Source organism: Cetorhinus maximus, chromosome 1 (assembly GCF_964194155.1).
Source record: "Cetorhinus maximus chromosome 1, sCetMax3.hap1.1, whole genome shotgun sequence".
Lineage (NCBI taxonomy): Eukaryota > Metazoa > Chordata > Chondrichthyes > Lamniformes > Cetorhinidae > Cetorhinus > Cetorhinus maximus.
The window spans coordinates 69384984-69412300 of NC_135879.1; the positions used below are offsets into that span (position 1 = coordinate 69384984).

The following is a 27317-nucleotide window of genomic DNA, read 5'->3' on the forward strand; positions in this document are numbered from 1 at the left end:
CTCACATCCTCAGCCCTTACACAAGTCCACTCAGCACACACAGAAATCACACATCCTTATTATTTGCCTTGACATCTGTCCTGCTCACAGTCTGTCCATTTGTCTTTATGCAGGACAAGATCGCCCACAACAAAAGAGATCCCAAACCGGATGGGAGATGCCTGAGCTTTTTTTTAAAAAATTCATTCATGGGATGTGGGCGTCGCTGGCTAGGCCAGCATTTATTGCCCATCCCTAATACTCAGGGCTCTCACCCAGTGTGAAGAGCGGGCGGCAGAGCTGGCCAGCAAGGACCAGGACTGTGCCTGCATCAAGGGTGAGACCAGCGTCTCCCAAGCCTGTGAGGACCCAACAACAGCTCATCGGTCACCCAATGAGACTGTGAGGCTGTGATTTTGTAGTATTGGTGACTCTGCAGCCAATCCCTCATTATCCCTTCTCTCTTTGACAGGCACTAGCAGCAAAAGGAAGAGGCCCACCAGCAGCCAGTCCATCAGCCCCAACCCCAATGGCACCTTAGATGAGGATCCTGAGGACTCAGTAGATGTAGAGCACCCTCCACCAGTGCAGAGATGCACACCTCAGTGGGACCTAGTTCTGGAGCAGGCTCAGGATCACAATCTGGTGAGCACAGCACAGATTGGGGTCCACAGCAGGTGGAGGTAGGGACATCCAAGGTCACCGGCACTCGGAGGACTGCTGGAGGCCAGGCTCCTGCTGAGTCTGAGTCAGATGATGAGCCCCTGGACTCGGCCCTTGTACAGATGTTGGAGCTGCAAAAACAGATACCGGAACATCACACAGGGTTATCACACGCCATCACCAGATTGCAATGGGCGATGGAGGATTCTGTCCGTGTTTGGTCTGATATCATTGCGCCAACATGCCAGTGCACGAAGGTCAACACTGGTAGGATGGTGATGCCGTGGAGACCTTTGTCCAGGACATTGTGCCTAATATTTGCCAGGACCTGCACTCCATTGCCCTAGCCATAGGTGGAATCCATCAGTGGCTAACAGAGAGACAGATGGGGCAATTTGACCTCATTCCAGGTGCCCCTTCTCCTCAAGGTGTCAGGCATGGGCCCTCGGGCATCCATAGGGAGGAGGACTGTCAGCTGGCACCCTGGGGCCATCCACCGAGGTGACTCTTGAAAGTGTACAGCTGATCCCAATCCCGTCTGCCTGTGACCCCATCATCTGCAGCTCCACAGGCTGAGGAGGGTGCACGCCCCACAGCAGGAGACCCAAAGCAGGCCAGGCCCTCCAGGCCTCGGCCCTTCAGAGGACGCCTGCCAAAGTCATCATAGAGATCAGGGCATAGCAGTCAGCAGGCTGCCTCCACCTCTGCTGTGGATGTCGGAGAAGCACCAAGACATAGCGGTAGGGTAAGAAAAATTAAGAAACACTAAGAGCAGAAAGGGTGCATGGGTGTTCACAATCTGTATAGAATTTGCAGAAATATAAATAGATTTTGACTCATTGCACTTCTCATGTTGTGTATGCCTTTTATATCTGATTAAATGCACTGTGGTCTCTGAAGTGTCACAGATGCCCCCACTCCTCCCGGATGTCCGACGTCTGCCTCTGCTCTGTGGTGTCTAGAACCATCTCATTACAGTGCTTGACTGTTCTCTGCGCAGTATTGACATGAGCGAAATGTCTTTCTCTAAGAAAGTTGCAGTTGGCCAAGGCACCTCTGAGACCCACCTCAGATGGGTGTTGCCTCTTGAGTTTAGAACCTGGAGGCTGCTTTAGTCCCCGATACTTCTGCAGTGAACAGTGCTCAGTGTGGGTCTTAGAGGATTGAATGGCAATGCGCATGGAGCTGGTGCATCTTTCATTGGCCTCTATGTAGTTTCCGTCAGCCTTGATTGCCCGTCACATTTGGACTCAGACTTGGAGCTCTTATGCACGCCTGTCTTCCTGTAGCGTTATCTCATGTCTGTGTGTACATCTGAACATCACCCCAACATTAGTCCCCACTTTCCCACTTCCATGATTTAGATTGCTCTGTGAGCCTCCCTGACAGATGTTGAGCCTTGCGATTCCTGCTAGATGGTTAAAACTGTGCAACCTAGCAAGGGAGGATGCAGCTCTGGACCAGAAGGTCCTGCTAGCGTCTTGTCACATTAACCCTCTGCCAGCTCTGAGGTGGTCTGTCAACATGGTAATGTGCACCTTACCATTGCATCGGTCTGCCTGGGTTCCGTGTGCATTTGTCAAACTTTTGGAATGAAAATGTGGAGGTCTCAAATGGGATCAGGCGAGTCTCCGAGACATTTGATATATGCTTTTTATTACCAATGATTGGGGTCCTTAAGGCCCAGATGGAGTGTCAGCATTTTCCTTTGTGTCCACAAATGCCACGGCTAGGCAGTGTGGGACACTGGAAGACTCCAAACGGAGGCATGGTCATGAGTGCTTGACAGACATTACACTTTGCTGCTCCTGAAGGTTCCACTGGCCACTGAAAGGTGAGCTGAAGTCCAGCCTTGCATCCATTACTGAGAGTTACAGATGGCTGCGTCCTGAAGATAGATCTAATGCTGGGGACTGAGTATGATGATGAGGCCTGAACATTTGTCTTGCCGGAACGATTGCCTGTGCAGACAAACCGCTGTGCGGATTCAGAATTGACCTCACACATGAAGGTGAGAACAACTGAGTGATGATTGCCCTCCTTGAGGTGCCTCGGCAGATTGCAGGCATACTGCCACAAGAGCATTAAGGATTGCAGTGCTGTTCCTGCCTCTTGAAGACTGCTGTAGGCAGTGGAACATTGGTGAGATGTTTGAAGAAGCTACACCATCTTAACTCTGCAAAAAACGCCCTGTTGCAGTTATTTTCCCATAACAGGAAGGATATATGCACCTGAGCCTACCGTACCTTCCAAGGATGAGGACATTGCGACGCAAGATTGTCACTCCTCATTCAGAGATGGATGTGCTGTGCTGACCTGAGCCTAGAAGAGCGAGAGGGCCGGGAGGCAGTAACCACCACCTAGAAGAACGAGTGAAAAGAGGACCTGGAGGCAGTAACCACCTAGAAGAGCGAGAGGACCTAGAGATTCAGCTTGTCCCTTTGTTTAAAACATATAAATTCAGACATTCTCAGGGCAACTAGCACTGAGTGTGCGACCTCAAAGGAGTGTGCGACCTCAAAGGAGTGTGCGACCTTGGTGAGCTGTGGGAGTTTGGTGAGGAGGGGAGGGAGGTGCTCCTTTGCTTTTTCTAACTCTTTCACCCTTTAGGAACTGGTTCTTGCTCTGCTACAGGGTAAGAAGCTAGATGTTTGGTGAGTATCGGTAAGTGGTCAAGGTCTATTCTATTCCTAAGGTTTAAAATAGTACAGGAATTTGTGATAAAATTGATAAATATATAAAAGAAAATAAACAATTGAATAAAATAATTAAGTAATTAATTAAAGCACACAAGTATGCAAGACAAGTGATATGTCATGGCTGCAGCACGTGGGAGCTCCTGAATACCAGTGTGATCCAGGGCAAGCATGTCTGCAACAAGTGTCTGCGGCTTGAGGAGCTTCGGCTCAGAGTCATTGAGCTGGAGGCTGAGCTGCAGACACTGCGACACATCAGGGAAGGGGAAAGATAACTGGACACTTGTACCAGGAGGACACCCACCAAAGTCATCACAGACAGGGCGTGGCAGTCAGCAGGCTGCCTCCACCTCTACTGTGGATGTCGGGGGAGCACCAGACGTAGTGTCTGGTTTAGGAAGGTTAAGAAGATGTAACTCTTTTGAGTCAAAACCAATTAAACTAAATTAACATAAGTTAAGAAGATGTAGTTGCACAGCCTGGGCATGGGTGTTAATCACTTGTACATAATGTTCACCATTGTAAATAAACTCCCAAGGTTGTCTCCCTGCCTATGGCTTCTTGTTCTGATGAGCAGTGAGGAGCCAACCCTACAGCCTCTCTGGACCCTGGAAGATGTCAGGGACCCTGAGACCTGCTAAGGATGTAGAAGTCTTGCACAGGCCTGTAGGATGCATTTCTGGTGGTCGCACACCAGCTGAACATTCAGCGAATGGAAACCCTTGCGGCTGACATAGTTGACTGCTTGTTGCCATGGAGATCTAATTGTCACATCGGTGCAGTCAATGGCACACTGCACCTGTGTAAACCCTGAGATCAATGAAAATCCCAGCGCTCTTGCTTCCTGGCTTTCCTGATCCTGGGTGAAACGTACAAAGTTATGTGTCTTCGCGAAGATGGTGTCCATGACCTCCTGGAAACACTTGTGTGTGGAGGCTTGTGAGATCCCTGGAAGGAGCCGCTGGTGTAAAAATTGACTTGATCACTTTCACGGCCGCTGGCAGTGGATGCCTTCCATGTCCCCGTGGCGCCAAATCCTGCAGCAGCTGGCAGATGTGACTGACCAGTTCCCTAGACATGCATAGTCTTCGGCAACACTGGTTCTCAATCACCTACAGGAATGACAAACGCTGTCTATAAACCCTGGGTCTAGCGAGGAGCCTTTGGGCGACGGCTCGCTAGGAATCATCAGCTGCATGCACAGTAGGCCCTGCTGCCTCTTCATCTTGAGGGAGATTCTCCTCCCTTTGCCGAGTCAGGCACCTCTGCTGCTCTCTTCTACTTCTTCTTCTTCTCCTCTGCTCCCTGTGAGCCATGAGGCATACCGCTAATTCACCAGGCTCCATAATCCTGATGTTCTCCTCCTGCAGGATCAAAGAGGGAGATACATGGGTTAGCATATGTGTACTAAGAACCTCTCTTGATTAAGTCTGGAGAAGCACTAATAAAGCATGATGGCACTTTCATGCATAGGCTATTATATATTAGCGCTGCGAGATCGCAACGTTCCAAAGGAAATGCCTTTCTAGGTAGTGCTGAGGGTATAATGTTACGTGACATCAGACTATTTGATGAGGCCAACCAAAATAAGAATTAGAAATCCATGTTATGAACTATACAGGATTTAAAAGAATATAAGAAAGTTCCATAGAATATTTAGAACAGTTCAAAAATATGGAAGAAATTGGAACTGGGACAGGAATGAACAAGTTCATTTAGGGATGAGGTGAAAAGCAGCCGTAACTGGCTGTGAACTCCACAAGACAGGAAAATAAACCTATATTCCACTAACGTTTAAAGCTGTTACCTAATTAAGCATTACTTGAGAGAAAAAAAGTGTGAACTAGTGCAACGAAGCAAAGTTGTGGTATGGAAAATATTCTTTATCAGTGCACAAAATAATGTATATGTTCCACAGGTTGAAGAACAAAGCACAGCAAAGACCTAAAGTTCATTGCTTCATTTTGTGACCGATTGTCCTGCTGCTGAGACACTAAGCTCTGGAACTTCATCCCAAAAACTCTCTGCCTCTCATTCCCCCTTTAAAACCTACCTCTTGACCAATGTTTTGGTCAACTGCCATAACACATCTTATGTGACTCAGTATCAAATTTTGCTTGATAACGTTCCTGTGAAATGTCTTGGGATGTTTTATTACATTAAAGACTTTCTAAAAATTATAGCTGCTGTTTTAATTAATGCACACGGTTATGCAGTCAGAACTTGAAAGTTGTGAAGCCCTCATAAAATCAAGTACTCATCACTAGTAGCTAATCTCTGCACCTTTCAGAAATTTTGCAGTTTTGTGTGGTAGGAGCACATGGATGCTAACTGATCCCTTATGTTCCAACTGAAAAGCAACTTCATCTCAGCATTACTTGGGCTACTTGGTCCAATTCTACTATAATCAATTATTTAGATTTCATGCAGTCAGACTAGATTGAATCATCCCTTAAAATATAGATGAGAACAAGTTTAGATCATAAATATACTTTTGAACAGAAACCAATTTATGATTTGTGTTTATTACATAATTTAAAATCAATGCAATGGCCATTTAAGAGATGAAAGTATTTCAAATTATTAGTGAGCTTATTGACCACTGCAAACAGCAGGAAGTCTCAAAATTTAAGGTGCATAATTATGCATGTTATCATTTCCTGAATATGTGTCTGAATCTAATTCAATCACTGTTTTCTGTCTTAATAAAGCCTGGAATCAAGTTCTCAAATTGGTTTCAGGTGATATCAGTATCTTTGTTGTTTTGATGTTATTAGCAAGGCTCCAGATTCGTGCGCCATTATTACATATTCTCTCTAACTTTCTGAGGATTAATATCTGAAAATAGTGTAGCAGACTATGCAGGACTCCTGTTTCCCAGACATCAAATGACGCTGTTTGATGTTGTAAGACTGACAATCGCCCTGTAAGTACTTTAAGTTCTAAATGTCGCTGTTAAACAGTCACGTTGGTAAGGATTGGCACTGTACTAACTCTCACATCAAACAATTTTTGAAACTATCACTTAACTCTACATCAAACAGTTGAGAGAATTAATCTATTAGGTGAATTTGAATGTTAGACTTTCTCAGAGGTCTTTCATGTTCGCAAATCATAGGAACTCGGTGGGTCTATAAAAGAAGTATAATGAGGTTTATTAAAAAATCACAGTAGGATAGTAATCTGCCATGGATCAAAGACTGGTCTACACACTATTAATGTTCCTTCTTTGATGTTCTAGAAGGTGGTCTTAAATTGCTGGATCCCTTTTTTGGATTAGTTTGACCTAAATGTGGCCTGGAATATGCAGGAGATAACCTGTTATTGTTGTCACAGATACATTAATTTCTCTCTTCAAATCAGGAAATTAATATGTGGTTGTTCCAGGTGAGGTTATTCTGTTTGTCACAATTAGGAAGCGAATCTGTGCAACCATATTTAGCAACTCCCAGGCTTTAGAAGTATATTTATAATCCTATGGACCCATAAAACCTTACCACGGTCACTACACATTACCTTATAAACTGTGTCGACATGCTATAAATTGATAGATACGTGATAACTTGGACTATTTCTCTGTTCTTCCAATGCCTTTGTAATTTATGTGTTGCTCAAGCCCAATAACTAACTCTGGTTTGCTGAGGTAAATTAAATGGCCTTATCTGACCACTTAATAAGAATTGTTTAATGGGAAATGAGAAGTCCTTAAGTAATTATAAACAATAGAAAAATAATGAACAATTCTGAGCTGCCAGAGGTTTGAACTCCAATTCAGATGATCTTGCACAGTGATGTCCTACCCAGTGAGGATATTTCAGTCTTCCCTGTCATGCATTTCAATGTATCTCATGTAATCAGTTCCTTGAATAAGTTTTACTATTCAGTTTTTCTGCAGAAGATAATTTAATTCTCAAAATTGAATCATATAGAAAAATATCTGTTTGGTCATCCATCAACGCTAATTAAAAGATGCACTTCTCCCAGATAATGGTTAGAAAATGAATCGTGTTACATCCCTTTGTTGAATGTTAAATAGGCACAAGGGCCTATTTTGGATATTGTATTTAAAGGATGCCTGAATGATGTTCAACCTGATGCTGGCGCGAGGCAATTTTCGGGTGGACACCAGGGCCAGAATTTTACGTCATTTGAGCAGGCGCGTGCCCTACCAGACAGAGCATGAAATCACTCAAGTAGACATTGGGCACATGTCCCGACGTCATCGCACACTTGTTCAATATTTTGCTTGGCGGGCACGCATGGCAGTCAGAAGCGCGCCAGCCGGCAATTAAGCGAGCAATTAAGCCCATTAAGGAGTCAATTGAAAGTGATTTTACGTGACCCATCAACTTTTACAGTTGGCGAATGGGCCAATCGGCCTGGCAGGCTTCACGTTTTTGCTACAGCCTCGATCCAAGGCGGGATGAAATGTCCAGGGTGAAATATAATAAAAAAAGATGCCTGGCGTCTGAGGTTTTTTGGGTTCAACTGTCAGGTGCTTGAATGTGCTGCATAAACACAGTTTGCTGCATTTTCTTCTTCTCATTTAATCTGTACAGGTCTGCAGCTCTCTGAGGCAGCTCCGCAGCAGCTATCTTCCTTCAGGGAGCTCGTTAGAAGTGCCCACCTGCACCCTCACTTTTCTCATTGCGTGCCCTCTTCCTGCTCCCCCACCAGCAGCATTAATTGGACCAGCCTGCATTAAATTGTGTTTGGGGGCCGATCACAGCCGGAAGTGCATTGCACGCCCACTTCCGTGCCTACCAATTGCATGCGCCCAATGAGCGCAAGATTCAGGCCCAGGTGTCAGGAGCTTTATAAAAAAGTGGCCTGATGCCTGTTTTAAGCTCCTTTCTAGAAATTGACATGCGATGAGAGGGCAAACAAAGTCATTCTTTTGGAGCCAGGAGGAGCAAGAATTCGTCTCTTGACTCTGCAATATCCTGATTAACTCACCACCAAGCCTCCAAGAACCTACCTATGAGCGGTTGTCAGCAAGGCAACAGCCTGACCCTCATCTTTTTAAAATAGGCATGCTGCTTGTGGAGGTGAGAGGTAGTTCGCCAAATAATGTTTGAAATCCCAAAACCCAATTTCAGACTGGCCTCAGGCCTCCAAGTTGAACAGCTCATTTTTGGCCCAAAGAGCCTAAAGGAATTTCCACCCCAATATTGGTTAAGTCATTTAAGTTTCAGTTGAGTATATCTGATTCAGGTTGACACATTGTGGCAGCCTTAACGTCTCATAAGATGATGATTTGCGCAGCAGTGGTCAACTGCATGTTAAGCATCACCTAGTGTGGTTCTGGAGCCCCACTGTGGCATGGCATGGCACACTTGCTGCGGAGGAAGGCAGTGGGCTGAGAAGGTACATGATTCGCTGGCCTCTGTTTTCTCTGGGCCTTCTTCTCAGACAGCTGAGCTTTTCATTGCTGCTCACCTCTTCAAATGTGCTTCCAAACAGCCAGCCTCCAGAGGTTACGACCATCAACTACTATCTCCCAGTTGTCAGTATCAATGTCAGCCATCTTCATATCTTGCTTGCAGGTGGCTTTGCAGTAGAGGTATGGATACACAGGAGCCGTGACCCAGTGGCCAGTTCATGGTACAGAAGGACTTTGGGTATACAGCCATCATCCATCCAATGAATGTGGCCGAGCCAGCGCAGATGTTGTTTGCTGAGCAATGAGTGTATTCTGATAGAATTAGCACGCTCGCGGACCTCTGAGTTGTTGACCTTGTCCTGCCAAGAGATGCTGAGGATCTGTCTGAGACAGCGAAGGTTGAAACTGTTCAGCCTTTTCTCCTGCCTAGCGTATGTTGTCCAGGTCTCAGCAATGTAGAGGAGTGTGCTGAGGACATGGACTTGCTATACTCACAGTTTGGTGTTCACAGTTTGATTACTGTTGTTCCACAATCTGCTACACAGCTTGGACAAAAGCTGCAGCTTTTGTAATGCATGTGTTGATTTCAGTATCAAGTGACAGATTGCTGGTGATTGTGGAGCCTAGATATGTGAAGCTATCAACAACCTCCAGCTTCACATTGTCAATGAAAATAGATGGCGGTGTGACAACTTCCTGGACCATGACATTCATCTTCCTAATGCTTGATTGCAACTTGCCACAAAGGTGACATATGTACATGTCAATATGCCCTTGGGCTCCACTGCAGATTTTCTATTAGGGTTTTCTCTTTTAGCCTTCATCTCTACCGACGCATCTACAAGGTAGTGGAGCTATTCACCATTAGCTGGGAGTTTGACTCGTGAGTGCCAGGGCGTGTCCTCTCAAGATGGGCTTGCACGGCTGGGAGCCAAACTTCCTCCAATTGTATTGTATTCTAAAAACAGTAAATTTGTCAATGCTGATTGGGCCCTTGCAATTTTCTAATCTGTAAAAAAACATAATTGTCATTTTGTACACTGCCTGTTTCCCTGATGGACTGTCTTTTGTCTCATTGCTATCTCTCCCTGTCTGTCTCTGTCTGTTTATTTGCCTGCAGATCAATCAGCCATTTAAGTACTTCTAAGTAGATACCTTAACTTTGTTACTGCCACCTCAGATAAAAATATCTAAATATTCTTATGAATCTGTTTCTATGGAGAGTGATTGCACCTAACCATTCTGTCATCTTTAGAAATGATACTGGACTACAGGAAATACTTAAAAATAGCCATTTTGCTCAGGATCTTTACTAGATAATCACCTAACAGGCAATACAGAGCTGGTACTGGTCAATGCTACACTAATGTCATGTGCCACCAATCAACCACAAAACTGTTGTTGAAGAAGTACAGCTGATGATTATTTTGATATTGTTTAACATTCTTATTGGATATGCATTTATTGAATGAATTTAAATTTGTCTGTAGGCATGTTGCATTCTTTCCTGCTAATTTGCTTGTTTTGCTCCAGATTGTCAAATGAAAAACGCTACACAGAAGCATGACTTACCCTGCAGTATGCCTGCTCCACCTCAGATCCCTCTACCTGAGATCCCTCATCCATGGCATGTGAGTAGTCCCTCATTCTTACAATGACCATAGCTAACACCATTTGAAGAGGTACTTTATCCAAAACCTTATCCAAAGAGCAAAACCTAACCATAAAGGGACAATTATTGACCTCATATAACACATTTGTATTTTTATTGCATATTAATTCTTAGACTACTGCCAGATCCAGGGGAATGCCAACTCCCTTTTTCTTTTAGCTTGCTGCTGGCAGATAACCATTTACCACATGATGGTGCAGGAAGCTGTGAGCCAAACCAGAAGCAGAGAAGCACAATGCATTTGAGCAGCCAATTGCACATGCCAATGTACTTACTGTGATAGAAAGGGACTTCAGTCCTGTTTCAGATGGTAAAATTTGAACATTATGGGTTAACTCTCGAAGTTGTACTCCCAATAGGCGCCTTCATCCACTAGGAGCATATAGGCCTGGATTTTTCCTATGGCGGGTGGGCTGGGCGCAAGCAGGCAGGGGCAGGCACAGAGCCGATCACTGCCCACAATCGGCTGCGCGCAGCCATTTTATACATGCGGGTCAATTAAAGCCCGCCCACGGTAACGTGCAGCCGGTAGCACTCAGCAATACCTGTGCGGGCAGAGGGAGGAGGGAGAGTCAGGGCCTGCGCTCTTTTGTGTATGCGCACGAAAGAGCGCAGCAATCTCCCTGAGGCACAGAGCTGCTTCAGGGAGATTGAATAGATAATAAAACAGTTCAGTAAATGATGTAAAAATTTGTTCAAAAATGTCCCCTCATGTGACAGTGTCATATGAGTTGAGACATGTTTGTAAAGGTGGGAAAATTAATTTATTGATTTTATAAAAGCTTCAGGAAACCTCATCCCACCCTTCGATGAGGTTTCCTGAAAAATGCGAAGGCCGCTTAGGCTTTTCAGCTGCCTGCCAACCTTAACTACTTTAATTACTTTCTTAATGGCCTTAATAGGCCATTGATATTTTGGCAGGCACGCAGCCGACTCCGGTGAGTGCCCACCAAACGAAATATCGCAATGGCATACAATGATATCGGGATGCACGCCAGATGTCATTGCGCATCATTTTACATGTTAGCATGTCAGGCCCACCCCCGCACATGGACCAGAAGATTCTGCCCCTAGAATGGGCACTGTATACGTATCTAGTGACTGATTTTTGGAAGGAGTTTCTGTTGCTTGTGTTGGATGGTGAGAGAACTGAGATAAGAGCAATATATGAATTCTGTCAAGTGCTTCCTATTGATAGTGCAGGGGATCTATTTTCCTCCTGGGTCATCATTGCCTACACTTAGTCAATTGCATCCAGGTCCTTGAAATGCTAAACATAAGCACTCTGGAAGTCTCTTAGTAGTGATAAGTTGTTTAATGTGACAGACAGAATAGCAGGAAAGAGTAATTTATTTGGCAATGAAGTATTTTAAAATGGAGGGGGTGGCAAAATTCACACACTATCAGCTTAAAAGAAGGAATTGATTACAACCTTTATATTGCAGAGTTCCTTTTGGTTCTGGCCTGTCATTGCAGGAAGAAAACTAAAGTGACACAATTTTGATTAGCTAGGGAGAATACTTTTTTAAAATATTGTAATGTTCCATTTTGTCTGTTTAGATAGCAGAGAAAAGGAGGACATATTATGAGACTAGTGACATGAAGGTTCATTTATAATTTAAAGCTTTATCCTCTTGGACTTATGTTTAATACTAATTAAAGAGTAGTACTAAAATTCAACAACTTTTATTGTTTGTAGCCAGTCTAATGTACTGATGAAAGTAGGTACTATAGTGATTTAACTTCCTTCCGTATATAATTATAACAACAATGACTTGCATTTATATAGAACTTGTAACATAATAAAATGTCATGGGAATGTTATCAGACAAAATTTGACACCAAGCCACTTAGAGATATCAGGACAAGCAGCTAAAAACTTGGTCAAAGAGGTAAGTTTTTTGTAATAAATAAGGAGGTTTCTTTTTAAATGTATAGTTTATTAGAGTGTTTTTTTCTCTCCTAAAAGAGAGATCAGGGGCAGAATTTTACGGCCCCGTTTCGGCAGGGACGAGGCCGTAAAATGCGGCAAGCCATTATAATCCCCATTGACTTCAACAGGAACGTAAAATCCCGCTATCGTAAAATTCTGCCCCAGGCGTAGATGATGAGCTATCTTCAGGATAACATAGTGGTAAAAGGGTAGGATATTGGCATTACCATCACTGAATCCCCCACTATCAATATCCTGGGGGTTACCATTGACCAGAAACTGAACTGGATTCGCCATACAAATACTTGGTGGCTACAAGAGCAGGTCAGAGGCTAGGAATCCTGCGATGAGTAACTCATCTCCTCACTCCCCAAAGTCTGTCCGCCATCTACAAGGCATAAGTCAGGAGTGTGACGGAATACTACCCACTTGCCTGGATGAGCCCAGCTCCCACAACGCTGAAGAAGCTGGGCACCTTCCAGGACAAAGCAGCCTGCTTGATTGGCACCACATCCACAAACATTCACTCCCTCCACCACCGATGCATAGTAGCAGCAGTGTGTACCAACTACAAGATGCACTGAAGGAATTCACCAAGGCTTCTTAGACAGCACCTTCTAAACCCACAACCACTACCACCTAGAAGGACAAGGGCAGCAGATACATGGGAACACCACCACCTGGAAGCTCTGCTCCAAGTCACTCACCGCCCTGACTTGGAAATATGTCGCCGTTCCTTCACTGTCGCTGAGTCAAAATCCTGGAACTCCCTTCCTTGGAGCACTGTGGATGTACCTACACCACATGGACTGCAGCAGTTCAAGGTGGCAGCTCACTACCACCTTCTCAAGGGCAACTAGGGATGGGCAATAAATGCTGGCCCAGCCAGCGAAGCCCACATCCCGTGAATGAATATAAAAATAATTTACCATGAGATACAGTGCTTCCCATTTATCACACATGGGGCTGGATTGTACATCTCCACCCCCAGCTAGGCATGTTTTAGGTGGGGAGGCACATAAAATATGAGGGGTGGCAAGCCCACCACCTTTCCTTTGCGCTCCCTGACCCAGTCTCCATAATACAGGGAGGGGTTGGTGTGCATTGAAATCAGCAGCCCGCCTGCCATTTTTAAATAAATAATTAATGGGCAATTGAGCTTGTTACCAAGTCAATTGACCCATATTTCAAGCTGCCCAAGCCACAAAATAGTTTGCCTGGGCAGGTGAGGAGGAGTGAAGAGCTCGCTTTTGAAAACTGTTTTTGGAAAGGCGGGAAGGAAGGGGAGCACACCATTTGGGGGATGCTCTCTGCACATCAGGGGCAACCCCCACAAAATGTTACCCTCCCCTGGTCCCCTTTGTGCCTCCTCATCCGGCCTCCAAAACCTATCAACCCATCCTATTGCCACCGCCACCCCTCAGCTGCCCGATCCCTTCTTGCACAAAAGGACCCAATTTACTTGGCACCGGTGTCCATGTTTTCTTCATGGAGATGCTTGCAGTCCCAGCAGCGCCCACTAATCAGTTCTGGCACTGCTGGGATCAGACTGGCTGTCAGCTCTCGAGGCAGGACTTCCTCCCGCTGAGGGGCGGAATTCCCACTCTCAGCCTGTTTAGTGTGCCAGCAGCACATTCTTGTTGCGGGACAGGCTTTTTTTTGGGTCCGTCGGCTGCTGGCTGATTCTTACAATGGAGAGGTGAGCAATACGCCCTCCTGTGAAATTCCGCCCATGGTTACGTTTCCATTCATACTAGCTGTGCTGTGCTAATGGAAGCTACCTTTTGTGGGAAACAGGAATAAAAAATGTTACAGATGGCCTGAATTGTAACACTAACATCTTTAGATTTATATCTGTGGAGAGGCAGAAGAAAGCACTGGATACCGAACACTACTATAATGAGGGATTGAACCTTCAGAGGGAGAAGCAAGTATAAAATATGGATCCATCCTATTAGTTGTCCCTGTTTGGTTTCCCTGGCCGGAGTGCTTACCCTTAACCTATTCCAAAATGGTTTGAACCCATGGACGATATGTAGAAGTAACTTGACTCCATTTTTCAGATAATGGAACAGCTGGGTGAATGGTTGACTATTCGTGAGGCACTAACACTACTCACCACTACATTGGTCACCTCAGTAACTGGCAGCAGGGAGCCAGGCAAAGGGACTTACTGACATCATCTGGAGAGGGACTCAGGAGCTTCTGAGATATGTACCTTTCTGACCTCCAAAAGATGTGTGTTTCTAGAGGAGAGAGGACCTCTAGTCATGCCCTGTAAGCCTCTTAGCACTGATGAAGAGGTATCAGGGAAATCATTACCTGCAGTTGGCGACAAGCCCAGAATCTTATGAACAGTCATGATCCATGATGTTTTTCTCTTATTTGTGGGAGCATATCGAACAGTGAAGCAATGCTGAAACAAATAGTTCACAGGTGCTGGCAATAATGTGAGAACGACATGTTGAGGAAGTAACTTATATGACCTTAGCAACCAATTACATCTAGGCACTACAGTATACAGAAAAGGTTAATAAAGCACAACCTTTCATTAAAAGCTGCATTAGGCTTCTTACAAAGAAAATGAAGTTGCACTCATTAACAAATGCACTTGTTTTATGTGGCTATGCAAGATGCCTAAAAATGGCTCCCCCCCTCCCCCACCTGAGTTTAGCATTGGCCCAAACATGCACACAGGGTTTGTTACGGGCCACCAGAGACTGATACATTTGTTATCATTGTGGGTTTTTTGTACAATACATACAAATTTATAATCCTTGCTGCCTAAGCTCAAACAAGAATGATTATTCGCATCAGTTAAAGGGTCATTAGCGTCATGGAACAGCATGGAGACTGCCTCCAACAAAGGGAGTAACTGAGGTAAAACAAAAGGGTGGGGGGAAACTAGTTGATTGGAGCTAGGACCATACCTGCTGCAACCAAATATTATATGTTTATGACTCACATATCTCAGTTAGTGGAGAGTGCAAGGACAATACTTTTTCTTTTACAGAATGTGAGCTTAGCGTTGTAATTCTTTTCATATCTTTATACTACAACAAAGGCAATGACTTTAGAAATATTAAAGTTCTTATGCAAGTTCAGAATTCAGGAGGGTCTTTGCATAGCAAGCAGTCTGATAATGTTTTGAATAGAACACCCTGTAGAGATTGAAATGGAATCCATCTGTGTTGATATTGGCAGTGTGTGCTCTGCCGCCCAGCTGTATAGGCTGACCACCATTATTCCTCAGTACACCAATGGGGTCTGAGTCAGACAAGCAGCATTTGTGTCTCATTTCCTCTCCCACTATATTCTGGATAAAACATGGAGAAATGGGAGCATATTCCGTGCATTTGCTTGACCCGTTTTAATTGCAAGATAGTTTAGAAAAAGTGCCTTCAAATAATCTGCCACCTGATTTATTTTTTTACAAATTCGAATGTGTTATGTTTCACTGACTAAACAACTTACAGACATATTATTATGAGCATTACATTTAACCATGTGAGTAGAGAGTTTTCTTTTATAGTTAATGGCACATGTTCTTTCCCCTTTGTCAGTGATATTCTTAAAATGAAAGTATCAAGAATTCTAAAATAAAATGAAAAAGAAAATTCACATTCAATTGTATTTCTTAAACGGGAATTATATCTATTTGCTTACAAAAAAGAAAATGTCTGATAATCCAATGGGCTCATAGCACCAGGTGTTCAACACCTGCTTCGCCAACCAGATGATAATGTTTATGGACCTTGGATTTGTCAGTCACTACAGACTGGATGTCACGATAGAGAACCATTTAAATATTTCCTGACTGGGCCACTCCATGAAGCATGGATGACAAAGAATCACACACAAATTACAACATGGAACAAGCTATTCACCCCAACCAATCAAGGTTGGTGTTTAATCTCCACACAGGAGCTGTGTTCCTGCATGTTCCCATATACCTTTATCCTCCTTTCCTTCAACAACCTCGCTAACAAGAAAAACAAGTTCTTGCGTTGTATAGTGCCTTTAACGCAATAAAACATCCCAACGTGTTTCACAAGAGCATTATCAGGCAATATTTCGTACCAAGCCATACTGAGAGATATTAGGACAGATGACCAAAAGCATGATCAAAGAGGTAGCTTTTAACAAGCAATTTAGAGTAGTAGAGAGGTAGAGGAATTTTGGGGCATATTCCAGAGTTTAGAGCCTAGGTGGTTTAAGGAAATTGGAGATGTGCAAGAGGCCAGAATCGAGGAGTAACTTACTCTTGTATGTCAACTTAATTTCTGCTTCATTCTTAGCCCCCTGTGCAAAACATTTCTCATGCTCTCAGTCCTAAATCTCTAACATTGATGCTTGTGTCTATACCCCCTCATTCTAAACCCTGCAGCAACAAAAAACAGTTTGCTACCTACTCTGTCCCATTCTTTCATAATTCTGAACACTTCTGTCAAATGCCTCCTTAATGTCTTCTATTCTATCAAAGATAGCCTAAGTTTGTCAAGTCTTTTCATATTTGTATTTCTTCATACCTGACAATGTACCATTAACTGTAATTAATCTTTTCTGTTGCTCCTATGTTCTTCCTCTGGTGTAAAGTTTAAAACTGCATGCACTACTCCAACAGTGGTGTTATTAAATTTTTATATAAATTCACCATTACATCTTGAATTTTATTATTGATGTACATAGAAGTAAACAGAAGTGACCCTAGGACAAAACTCTTTGGAATACCGCTACTCACTTCCAAGCAATCTGAGAAATTTTCTTTAAGTTCCACTTTCTAACCAGTTTTTATTTCAATTTGATATCCTTCTCCTAATTTCATACCCCTTAATCTTCTCCACTAGCCTCCTGTGGTGGCTTTCTGAAGATCCATGTAGACCATTTCCACTGCATTTCTGTTCTCAAACTTGATGTTTAAAAACTGAATTTTGCGGTCTGTCACAGAAGCACCTCAACCCGTCACATGACACCCTGATCACTTTTATGAAGAGCTTTCTGCCAATCCATGTCCACCTGACTAAAGTTTATCAGCAAATAAATGAGGTTTTTAAAAAAAATAATAAAGTTTGCATGTGTCTTCAGTTTATTCTAAATATTTTTGCTAAGATGATTGTAGAAAGATGTTTTTAATTCCTGAAAGATAGTGAGACATTTTCAAATGTAAAGCAGATTTTGCCATTTGTAGTGTGATTAAGCCTTAGAGTTTAGAAGAACTCCAGCTGAGTGCACACCACATTAATTTATCATACAATGGCCTATTCATGCAACCCTGAGGTCTGCTGGGACATGCTGCTTTCAGCGACTAAAAACACGCAAAAGGTCACAAGTTCCAAGTTCAACTGTGTCTGGGTAAAGAGAAATAAAGCATTAACCTCTCTATACAGGAAATAATAATCTCTTATGTACAGACATTGCTGTAAATAGCAGAATCACTGTAATCCTCCAAAAATCCACAGCAACATTTCTTACATTTCCATCTAGGAATGTCTAGAGGCTGATTCAGACCAATTGCTTATTTGAACTACAACCTTTTATAATATGTTATATTTTAGCGATCAGAGAATCAAAAGTGCCAAAATTTGGAATGCTAACTTCTGTGTCCAGTTCTCTGATCTGACCTTTTTGTTTAGCAAGACTTCCTGCTGGAAATTTACCACTTGCTGTACTCTTTCCCATCATCTACCTGGATGTTAAGTCCACTAACCTACCAATGCTATGCACTGATACTCTGGATGACGTTCATCCTGGTATCTGCATTGCATTGATCTTTTGGTAGTTTTAGCCTCCCTTCCCCTCCGATTGTGCTGTCTTGAATTAGCTGGAATGTTCCAAATATATTTTTTTAGTACCATGTAATAATTTAAGACAATTTAATAAAAAGAAAGAGATGCACCTTTCATAACAACTTGATGTCTCAAAGCACTTTACAGCCAATGCAGTCACTGTTGTAATGTAGGAAACACAGCAGTCAATTTATGCACAGCAAGTTCCTACAAAAACAGCAAAGTGATAATGACCAAGCAATCTGCTTTTGTGATGTCAATTGAAGGATAAATATTGGCAAGGACACTGTAGACAACTCCTTTCACTTCTTTGGAAAAGTGCCATGGGATCTTTTGTCTCTACCTGAGAGAGCAGGTGAGGCCTCAGTTTAATGTCTCATCTGAAAGACAGCACTTCCAACAGTGTAGCACTCCCTCAGTGTTGCACTGGAGTGTCAGCCTGGATTTTTGTGCTTAAACCTTGGAGTGAGACTTGAACCCACAACTGTGTAATTCAGAGGCAAGAGTGCTACCAACTGACCCAGTTGACCAACTGACTCATGAGGGAATCTAGAACTAGGGATTAGAGTTTCAAAATAAGGGGCCTCCCATTTAAGACAGAGGCGAGGAGGAACTTCTTTTCTCAGAGGGTCCTAAATCTTTGGAATTCCCTACTCCACAGAGCAATTAATATATTCAAGGCTGAGTTAGACAGATTTTAATTTCAAAGGGAGTCAAGGGTTGTAGGGAGCAGGTAGGAAAGTGGAGTTGAGACCACGGTCAGATCAGCTATGATCTTATTGAATGTCAGGGCAGGTTCGAGGGGCCAAATGGCCTACACCTGCTCCTATTTCTTACGTTCTTGGGACCAAAAGCGGACAAGGTACTTGTAGTTATGGTCCAACCAGTTTTGGCCAGTGTCCTTTAATTTACATTGTACCGATCTAGCAAGACAGTTGAGCATTCTGTTTGCTTTGTTAATTGCTGCTGCTTAGTGGTTTAATGTGTTAAATGCAGCTTCTACTATCACTGCAAGACTGCTTTCACCTTTAATTACTTTTACATAATTCAGTGTACGGATAGCACCAGTTCTTTCCAAAGTAACTTGATAAAATACAAACTGTGAGAAGGTACAGCTTATTTGCGCCAGAAATAACGTAACCAAAATTGACCTGTCTTGACCTCTAACCTGTCTGGGCTAACTTCAGTGCTTATGCTTTGCTCTGCTGCTACTTTCTACACTGTCAGAAAGAAACTCTCTGGATAAATAAAATATTGACAGTTAATAAATCATGTTGTGTCCTGTGTCACTGATATTAGTAGGGATAATCCTATAAGTCTATATCGATGCTCAGAAAATCATGCAAGACTTAAAGTTCCAAAGCGCACTACTTGGCTTCCTACTGGCAGTAGAGAATTTTAAAATAACCTTATACAGTGTCTCTCCCTTAGATTTGGTATATTGCATGTGATTTTTCTCCTTAAACAGTCCCTTGAGATCAAGGATAGCTTGCTTCCATTCTGGTTCGGTGGATTCTGAGATGGCTGATAAGTCCATTGCACAACCTGCAGTCTCTGTCTCATGCGGGCAGGTCTTGCCTGACAGATCCGGTAGATGACTTGTTGGTAGGCTAGTGCGCTCTCTCCGATACCTTGACTTCATCTTTGTGCGTTCCTGATGAAGTCCCACTATCTTTTTGGTGCCTTCCCGAATGAGCCTTCCCCATTTTGGTTGGTCATAGCCAGGGACTCCCATGAATTGGCAGGGATGTCTTCAGGGATATCTTGAGGAGATCCCTAAAATTTTCCACTGTCCTCCTGGGAGTCTTCTGCCGTGACCAAGTTCTGAGTAGAGCAGGTTCTTTAGGAGTCTGGTGTCAGGCATACGATCAACATGATCTGCCCAGCAGAACTGGTTTTGAGTGAATCGCACCTCAATGCTGGGCAAATTGGCTTGGGAGAAGACGCTGTTGTTGGACCACCTTTTTTGCCAATGAATTTGGAGGACTTTGTGGAACCACTGCTGGTGGTACTTCTCCACTGCTTTCAGGAGCCTGCTGTAGATTGTCCAAGACTCCAAAGCATATAGGAGCATGAGATCACTGCTGCCTGGTAAACCATAACCTTAGTCTTGGACACCAACAACATACACAATTTCTTCAGCACTGTCAAGATGATCTATGGCCCAAGCACTCGAGGGCCCACCCCACTGGGAGCCAAGCATGGGAGGTGACAGCTGGTGCTCACTGGAGAGAGCATTTTGAAGAATTTCTCAATCAAGATCTATCCTTGACTTGAATGCCCTCAAATCCACTCCTCAATTCTCTGTCCAGAGTGAAGTTGAAAAAGCCTTTTGACAGCTCAAGAACAATAAAGCCTACGAAGCAGCTGGAATCCCTGCTGAAATTCTGAAACACATAGGAGATGCATGGCTGCACAACTTCATATACCTCATCTAGGAAGAGGACTGCATGCTAGGGGATCTCAAGGATGCTGTGAGCATTATTATATTCAAGGACGGATACAAGTTGAATTGCCTTACCTACAGACCTCTGTCTGCCAGGAAGATCATTGCAATGATCCTTTTCGATTGCCTCCCGAGCTCCTTCCAGAGTTGCCTCCTCATCGAGAGGCAACACAGACATGATCCTCACTGCGTGGCAAATCCAAAAAAAATGCTAACAACAGAACTAACAGCTGTACATGGCCTTTTTCAACCTCAAGAAAGACTTTGACTCTCAATCGTGAAGGCTTATGGAGTATCTTTCTGAAATTTGGCTGCCCTTGGAAATTTGTCACCATTGTCTGCCTACTCCATGATGACATGCAAGCTGCTGTCCTCACTAACAGAACCACCACAGACCCTACCTCAGTGAAGACCGGGGTCAAATAAGGTGGTGTCATCACACCAACACTATTCTCCATCATCCTCACTGCAATATTGCACCTGACCTCCAGCAAATTACCCACAGGCGTGGAGATGATCCACAGAACAAACAGGAATCTGTTCAACCTACAACTGTTTAACCTTCAATCCAAATGTGATTTTTAACACCTCGGTGATTGCCTAATGGAAGTAGCAGTTCTTCTTCACATAATGCTGCAGGATATTTTGCATCTCCATTCAGTTCTTTGTTTTAACCTTCTGTCTGAGGAGAGCACTTTCTTAGTGCTGCACTGAGGTGCCAACATGGATTATGTACTTAAATGTGTAATGGGATTTGAACCTACAACCTTCTGACTCAAAGATGAGAGTTATACCAACTGAACCAAACTGATACATAGCACTCCAGTATTTGACACAGTCAGATTGTGAATTAAATAAAAGCTCCCATAATTAAATCTTTAAAAGATTAACTTGTGGCGGCTGTATTGTAAAGGAATTGTAGCAGTTGCCTTCACTGTCCAAAAAAAAGCAAACTGGTGATTGTTGAGGGCAGGATGTTTTAATAACTGCTGTCAACAGATTCTGACCAAGTGGGAAGGAAGGGCTCAATCCTCACAAGACCACTTAGTTCCTGTTTTTAGTTAAAGTTCTGGGATCATTTGTTTCAGCAGGGTGGTTCAGATTGTGCATGATATTTCAGGAAATCAAACTGTGTTTCCATCAAGTCACTCTGTATGTGACCTGGTGGCTGATCTACGACAGGCAAGCACTTGCCCTATTTTCTCCTCGTAGAAGTGAATGGCTCACTGGCAGCAAAGGAGAACCTGTACAGGTATATAAGAGGTTGTGTGTCCTCAGTGATGAGTACTGCAGCTTGATAAGAAAAAAAAGAAAATTTAACTTAAAAACATACAGGTGTAAATGTTGAGTTTGGTTATGTAGCAGGAGGTGACCATGCATTTATGATCATAGTCCTTTCACTGAAACATAATTAAAGACGGTTTTAAGGGTATAGACAGGACTTTGAACATTTTGAACAGGACATTTTTGTCAGTACTGCAGATGGTATTGGCTAGTTATTTACGGAAGTGATTTATGGTTTTCCCAAAGCATGTCTGGCTATGTCAATGTTTTCCCTTTCTGTTTCTTGTTTGCTAATGAGGTTGTAAAACAGACTATCTGAGTTAAAAAGTCAGATGAGAATGCAGCAGTAATGAAAGGCAAGTTATTAATTTCTACAAAATTTAACAGGTCCCAAGAATGCATTAAGTGTTTCCATGCGCCTTTACAATTATCCACAGATAGTGACCGCGAGCTTGCTTTGCATTTCTGCCCAGATTTATATCCCAAGATCCACAAAGAGCCTGTTCTTGACTCTCAGGACTGAGTTCTTCCTGTGTCAACTCTTGTTTTTCTCCCCCTGTCCAGTCTCTTCCCAACTGTACTTACTACTTTTCTGACACCCTGTGCCTAACACTTTCCAGTTTCCTGGCCCTAATGGTCTCCTTTTCACCATGCATCCCAATTTCTCTGCACCTCCATTTTCCACCAGGATGGCCTGAGGGTTCTCCATTTCTTTCTTGAACCAGGATCCAACCAGTCCCCATCCACTACCACCCTTCTCCCTCTGGCTAAACTTGTTCTAACATTGAACAGCTTCTTTGACTCCACTCACTTCCTCCAAATAAAAGGCATTGCTTTCAGAATCCATATTGCTCTTAGTTATACCTACCTTTTTGTGAGATCTAGGGAACATCCTTTGTTCTAGTGCCATTCAGGTCCCCTCCCTTACCTCTTCTTCTGGTACATTGATGACTGTCTTTGGGCAGATTTGCACATCTTGCCTGGTCTCTCTTAAAATAATGTGTAGTGTGAAGTGAAGCTAGGGGAAGATCATAAGTAAAGCCATAGATTAGGATTCCAAAAATAGACATTCATATTTATTTATTTAACTGAACTGAAATTTAAAAAATGAAAAACTTAATTTTTTCTTCCACATGCCCCTTCCAATCCAACCAAATGCACAACTAATTCCATGTCCCGCTTTATTAGCTTGGGTGAATTTACTATGTTAAATGTTTTGATTTTCAAGGTTTTCCTTTTTTAAAAATTAAGATTCTTGCCTGTTTTCTCCCTCTTTGCTTGTTTTTCTATCGATTGGTTCAAGTTAATGACATGTTTCTTTCTGAAGTTGTTAGTCAAACTTGTTGATTCAGGTTTAAGCAATGCATATTTGACATTCATCCAAGGATAGTTGAACTGGGTTCAGCAATAATTATAAATGTGATTTTTGAGAAGGCAGTTTTCCCTATTCTCTAAATTCTATAGGAAGGTATTTCTGTAATATTCAGTGGATGGCAAGAGATTGATGGAAACATGTCCATGCTAGCCTAATAACAGTGCTTTGTGTCCTTCAGCCAGTAGAAAACAGCCCACCACCCCTGCCAACTTCTTCCTTGCCTGAAGGCTATTATGAGGAAGCGGTGCCACTGAGTCCAGGGAAAGCTCCAGAGTACATCACTTCTCGAGGTAAATGCCCATTACTGTGAGGTGTCAACAGAAACACATTTTTCTTAAATGCTTTGTTTAATCCTTTGAGAATTCAATGAATTTGTATATTAAAGGGAATATTTATTCTGTACACCCTGTATAAAAAGAAATTGTGCAGTGGTATTGTACCACAAATACATATACGAATATTGGATAACAAGGTATAAATGGATGAATATATACAACAGCTTCAATTGTACACAAACATATTAAGAGAACATTTGAGTCTTGCATATGGTGCAGAAATGCTTTCAAGAGATTTCACCTAAAGAAAGAACCATATCATAAATATTTTAATTTCCCAACAATTAAACTGATTATTATTTGATAGCTTTGATATTATCTGACATTATACCAACATCATTAGGCCCACAGGCAGTAAATGGAGAGTATTAACCAATGATGCCTAATTTGAGAAATGGACAAAAATGGAACAAGAAGAACTCTATAATAAAAGTTTTATAAAAATTGGAAGTTACACAGAAGTGATTTCAGAATGTAAATGGAATGTCAAAATTTGGTCGCCATCATAAACTGTAAAAAATAATATTAGTAAATTGCGAAATCAAAATACTGTGGATTCTGGAAATTTGAAACTAAAACAGAATATTCTGGGAATACCCAACAGATCTGGTAGCATCTGTGAAGAGAGATACATAACTGGGGAAATTTAGAGATGCAACAGGTTTAAAACAAGTGCAGAAGCAGGGAGAGAGGGGGGAAGGACAAAAAGAGTGTCTGTGAGAAGGTGAAAGGCAGGGGAGATTAGATGACAAAAGAGGTGTTGCTGCAAGGCAAAAGGAGAGGTGTTAATGGGACAAGTAAAGAAACAGAAGTGTCTAATGGAAAAATGTTGAATTATTACAAACAGCTGCCACATGGGGCAGGATTTTACGCATCGACAAGCAAGGGCAGGGCCCGCTCGCCAACGCGTAAAATGACATGCGGTGACGTCGGGCGGAACTCCTGACATCACCATGCCCCACTTAAATTTTCAGGTAGGCGGGGGCGCAGCAAAATCAGCTGCACGCCTGCCGACCTGTCAATGGCCAATTCAGTCGAGGAATGTATCTAAGGTGCTTGTGTGGAACCTTGTATTGTCAAAACAAATGTGACAGAGATGGAGAAACTGGGAGAATGGAATAGTTGTCCTTACAGGAAGCAGGTGAGGAAGTATAGTTGAGGAAACTTTGCTAGTCTATGGGTTTATCGTGGATATTGGTTGATTGTATGCCTCCAATAACTGTAACGGGCTTAAGACCTCACACAATATTTTTATAAAATGTTTTTTTTTTAAATGTATATATATCTTCATAGCTAATTTCTAAAATTTCAAAACTGGACAATAACCTTTTAAAATGACAGAAGCTACATCTGGCTGTGACCCTAAAAAAAAGAGCTGTCAGGGCAAAATCATAGAGGCTTGCTGAAGAGACACTAATGACCCCTGCGGACTGCAGAGACCAAATTCAAAGGGAATTAGGCAAAGGCCATCTCCATTTCATAAGCCAAGCCTGGCCAACCGGAACTGAATTGTCTGTGAGGACACAGAACTGCAACTTTCCTTTCAAATCTTTAATGGTGTAACATTAACAATCTCAGGAACCCAAACAAAGGAATATACACCCTTTGCCAAACCCAAAGTGAAGAGATGGGAGTCATGTGACATGACCCACCCTCCACCCCCGGCCCTGTGATTTTGGAAAACCAGTTATACTGTCTTGCTGTACTGCTACTCAGTCTACCATTTTCCATCTACCAAGCTGCAGCTCAAAAAAGGGCTCTGTCCAGGTTTGAATGCCTGCCACCATCTACACTGTTTCTACTGGAACCTCTGAACTTCTATACCATTACCTACAAGACTAATTCATTTCCATGTGCCTATTTCATCATGGAGGTCAACTCTACTGGAAAAGGGAATTATCCAGCATCAGTTCAGCCTGCCGACCTCTGTGAAGGAATTAACCATTGGACTTTTTGATTCTGGACTCTGGACTCATGAAACAATAATTCTTTGCTCTGTGGTCTTTGCCCTGTAACTCCTTATTTCTCTATCCCTCGTTTATTGTATGAATACACAGGTGGCTACGTAGCAACATGCCCTCCCGGGTTTTGAGTGTGTACAAATAAACTAACCCTCCGAGTTCACCCTATCATAAATTTGCTGTGGGGTTATGAATAGAAATTGGATCACACCAAAACTGAGCTGTTGGGAAATACGCCACCACTTATAATGGGGGGAATCAAAATCAGAACACCTTTCTGTTTAAGCTCAGATGGTGATAGGAGAAATCAGGGCTGTTTAAATTAAACGCCTTCCTGTCTGTAACAGAAATTGGGGGCTTAAATCCAGGATAACCCATTTGATTTTGACCAGAGTCAAAGTAGACATGAGCCAATTCTGATCTAAAAGAGACAATTGGAAGCCAAAAGGGGAAAACTCAGTGCCTGAAACAGATTTTTGAAAAACGGGTAGGTTACCACAGCAAATTCTTTTTGCCTAACACTAAGGAAATGGCAACGTTCGATGGCCAAATGTTTGTCCAGCAAAGAAATTTGAACAGTGAAACTTTGGCGGCTCTTAGCACAGAACAACTGAAAGCTGTAGCTGGGGAGGCACAGTTACTATTGCCTAGTAAAGTGAAGAGCAGTGAACTGATCCATTGTTGGTGGAACTTTCGGTCTCACATTACTGGTACAGCGGTTAGATGTAGAGCCCCCACCACCCCTAGCCCAATTCAAGCTGGAAAAGCTCAGAATACAGCTAGAATTTAAGGAGAGGGAACAAGAGAAAGAGAGAGGGAGGGAAAGAGAACAAGAAGGACCAAGGGAACAAGAGAGAGAAAGTGAGGCCCTGAAGAGGGAACAAGAAAGAAAAAGAGAAAGAGAATTCCAGCTGCAAAAATTGGAAATGGAGCCAACAGCTCAAAGGGAGAGACAGGCCAAACAATTGGAAGCCACAAGGGAAAATCTCTCTCTACCTGGTAGCACCCCTTTTCTTTTTACCCAGGAAGCACTCGCTGAGGCCCTTAAGTACACTAGATTCATTCTCAAATTTGGAGAGAGTGATGTGGAGTAATTTTTTTGCCACTTTTGAGAAAATAGCAGAACAGCTAAAATGGCCATTGGATATTTGGACCTTTTTAATTCAAGGGCAGCTGTCAGGGGGAGCCCAAGTGGTCTACTCCATGCTGACCCGTTATGTGTCCTTGAATTATGAGCAGACCAAGGCTGCCATCCTAAGTGCCCATGAGTTAGTCCCAGAGGCATAATGCCAGCAATTCCAGAATGCTCGTAAGAAACCCACACAAACCTACATCGAACTCGAATGGCTGAAGCAAATCGCGTTCAACTAATGGATAAAGTCTCTCAATATCCCACGCGCCTATGAGGGGCTGCGTGAGTTAGTATTGTTGAAAGAATTCAAAAATTGCCTACCCTCCAAATTGCAAATATGCTTGGAGGAGCAGAGAGGATACAGCCGTCACAGTAGACAGCTATGATTTCATCCATAGGCCAGGGAACTCAGGCAGACCATTTTCAAACCATTCCCATGAGCATTGGAAAGATAAGCAGGGAAATCTAGATAGGAGAGGTACCCACCCAGTAAAGAAAACACAAAGGAGGATGCAAGAAGACCCCCTGAATCCTGAAAGGAGAATCCCCAGAGACCGATGTGTTCTCATTGCAATAAAATAGGCCATTCCAGACCTGAATGCCGGAGATTGTGAGGGAGGCCCGTTGGTCTAATTGGGTTTCACATGAGTTTTCCCCCGAAGGATGCCCCAA

The 27317-nt window shown here is 43.0% G+C and overlaps 1 protein-coding gene across 5 annotated transcripts in view; it reads left to right on the forward strand.

The window, feature by feature from the left end:
* afap1 (actin filament associated protein 1) overlaps positions 1-27317 on the forward strand; it is a 284152-nt gene that overhangs the window by 137204 nt on the left and 119631 nt on the right. For all 5 annotated transcript variants that reach the window (XM_078542197.1, XM_078542224.1, XM_078542234.1 and 2 more), the window contains exons 3-4: positions 10255-10352; positions 23396-23507. In XM_078542197.1, the coding sequence (XP_078398323.1) occupies positions 10255-10352; positions 23396-23507 (210 nt within the window). The remainder of the gene's footprint in view (positions 1-10254; positions 10353-23395; positions 23508-27317) is intronic.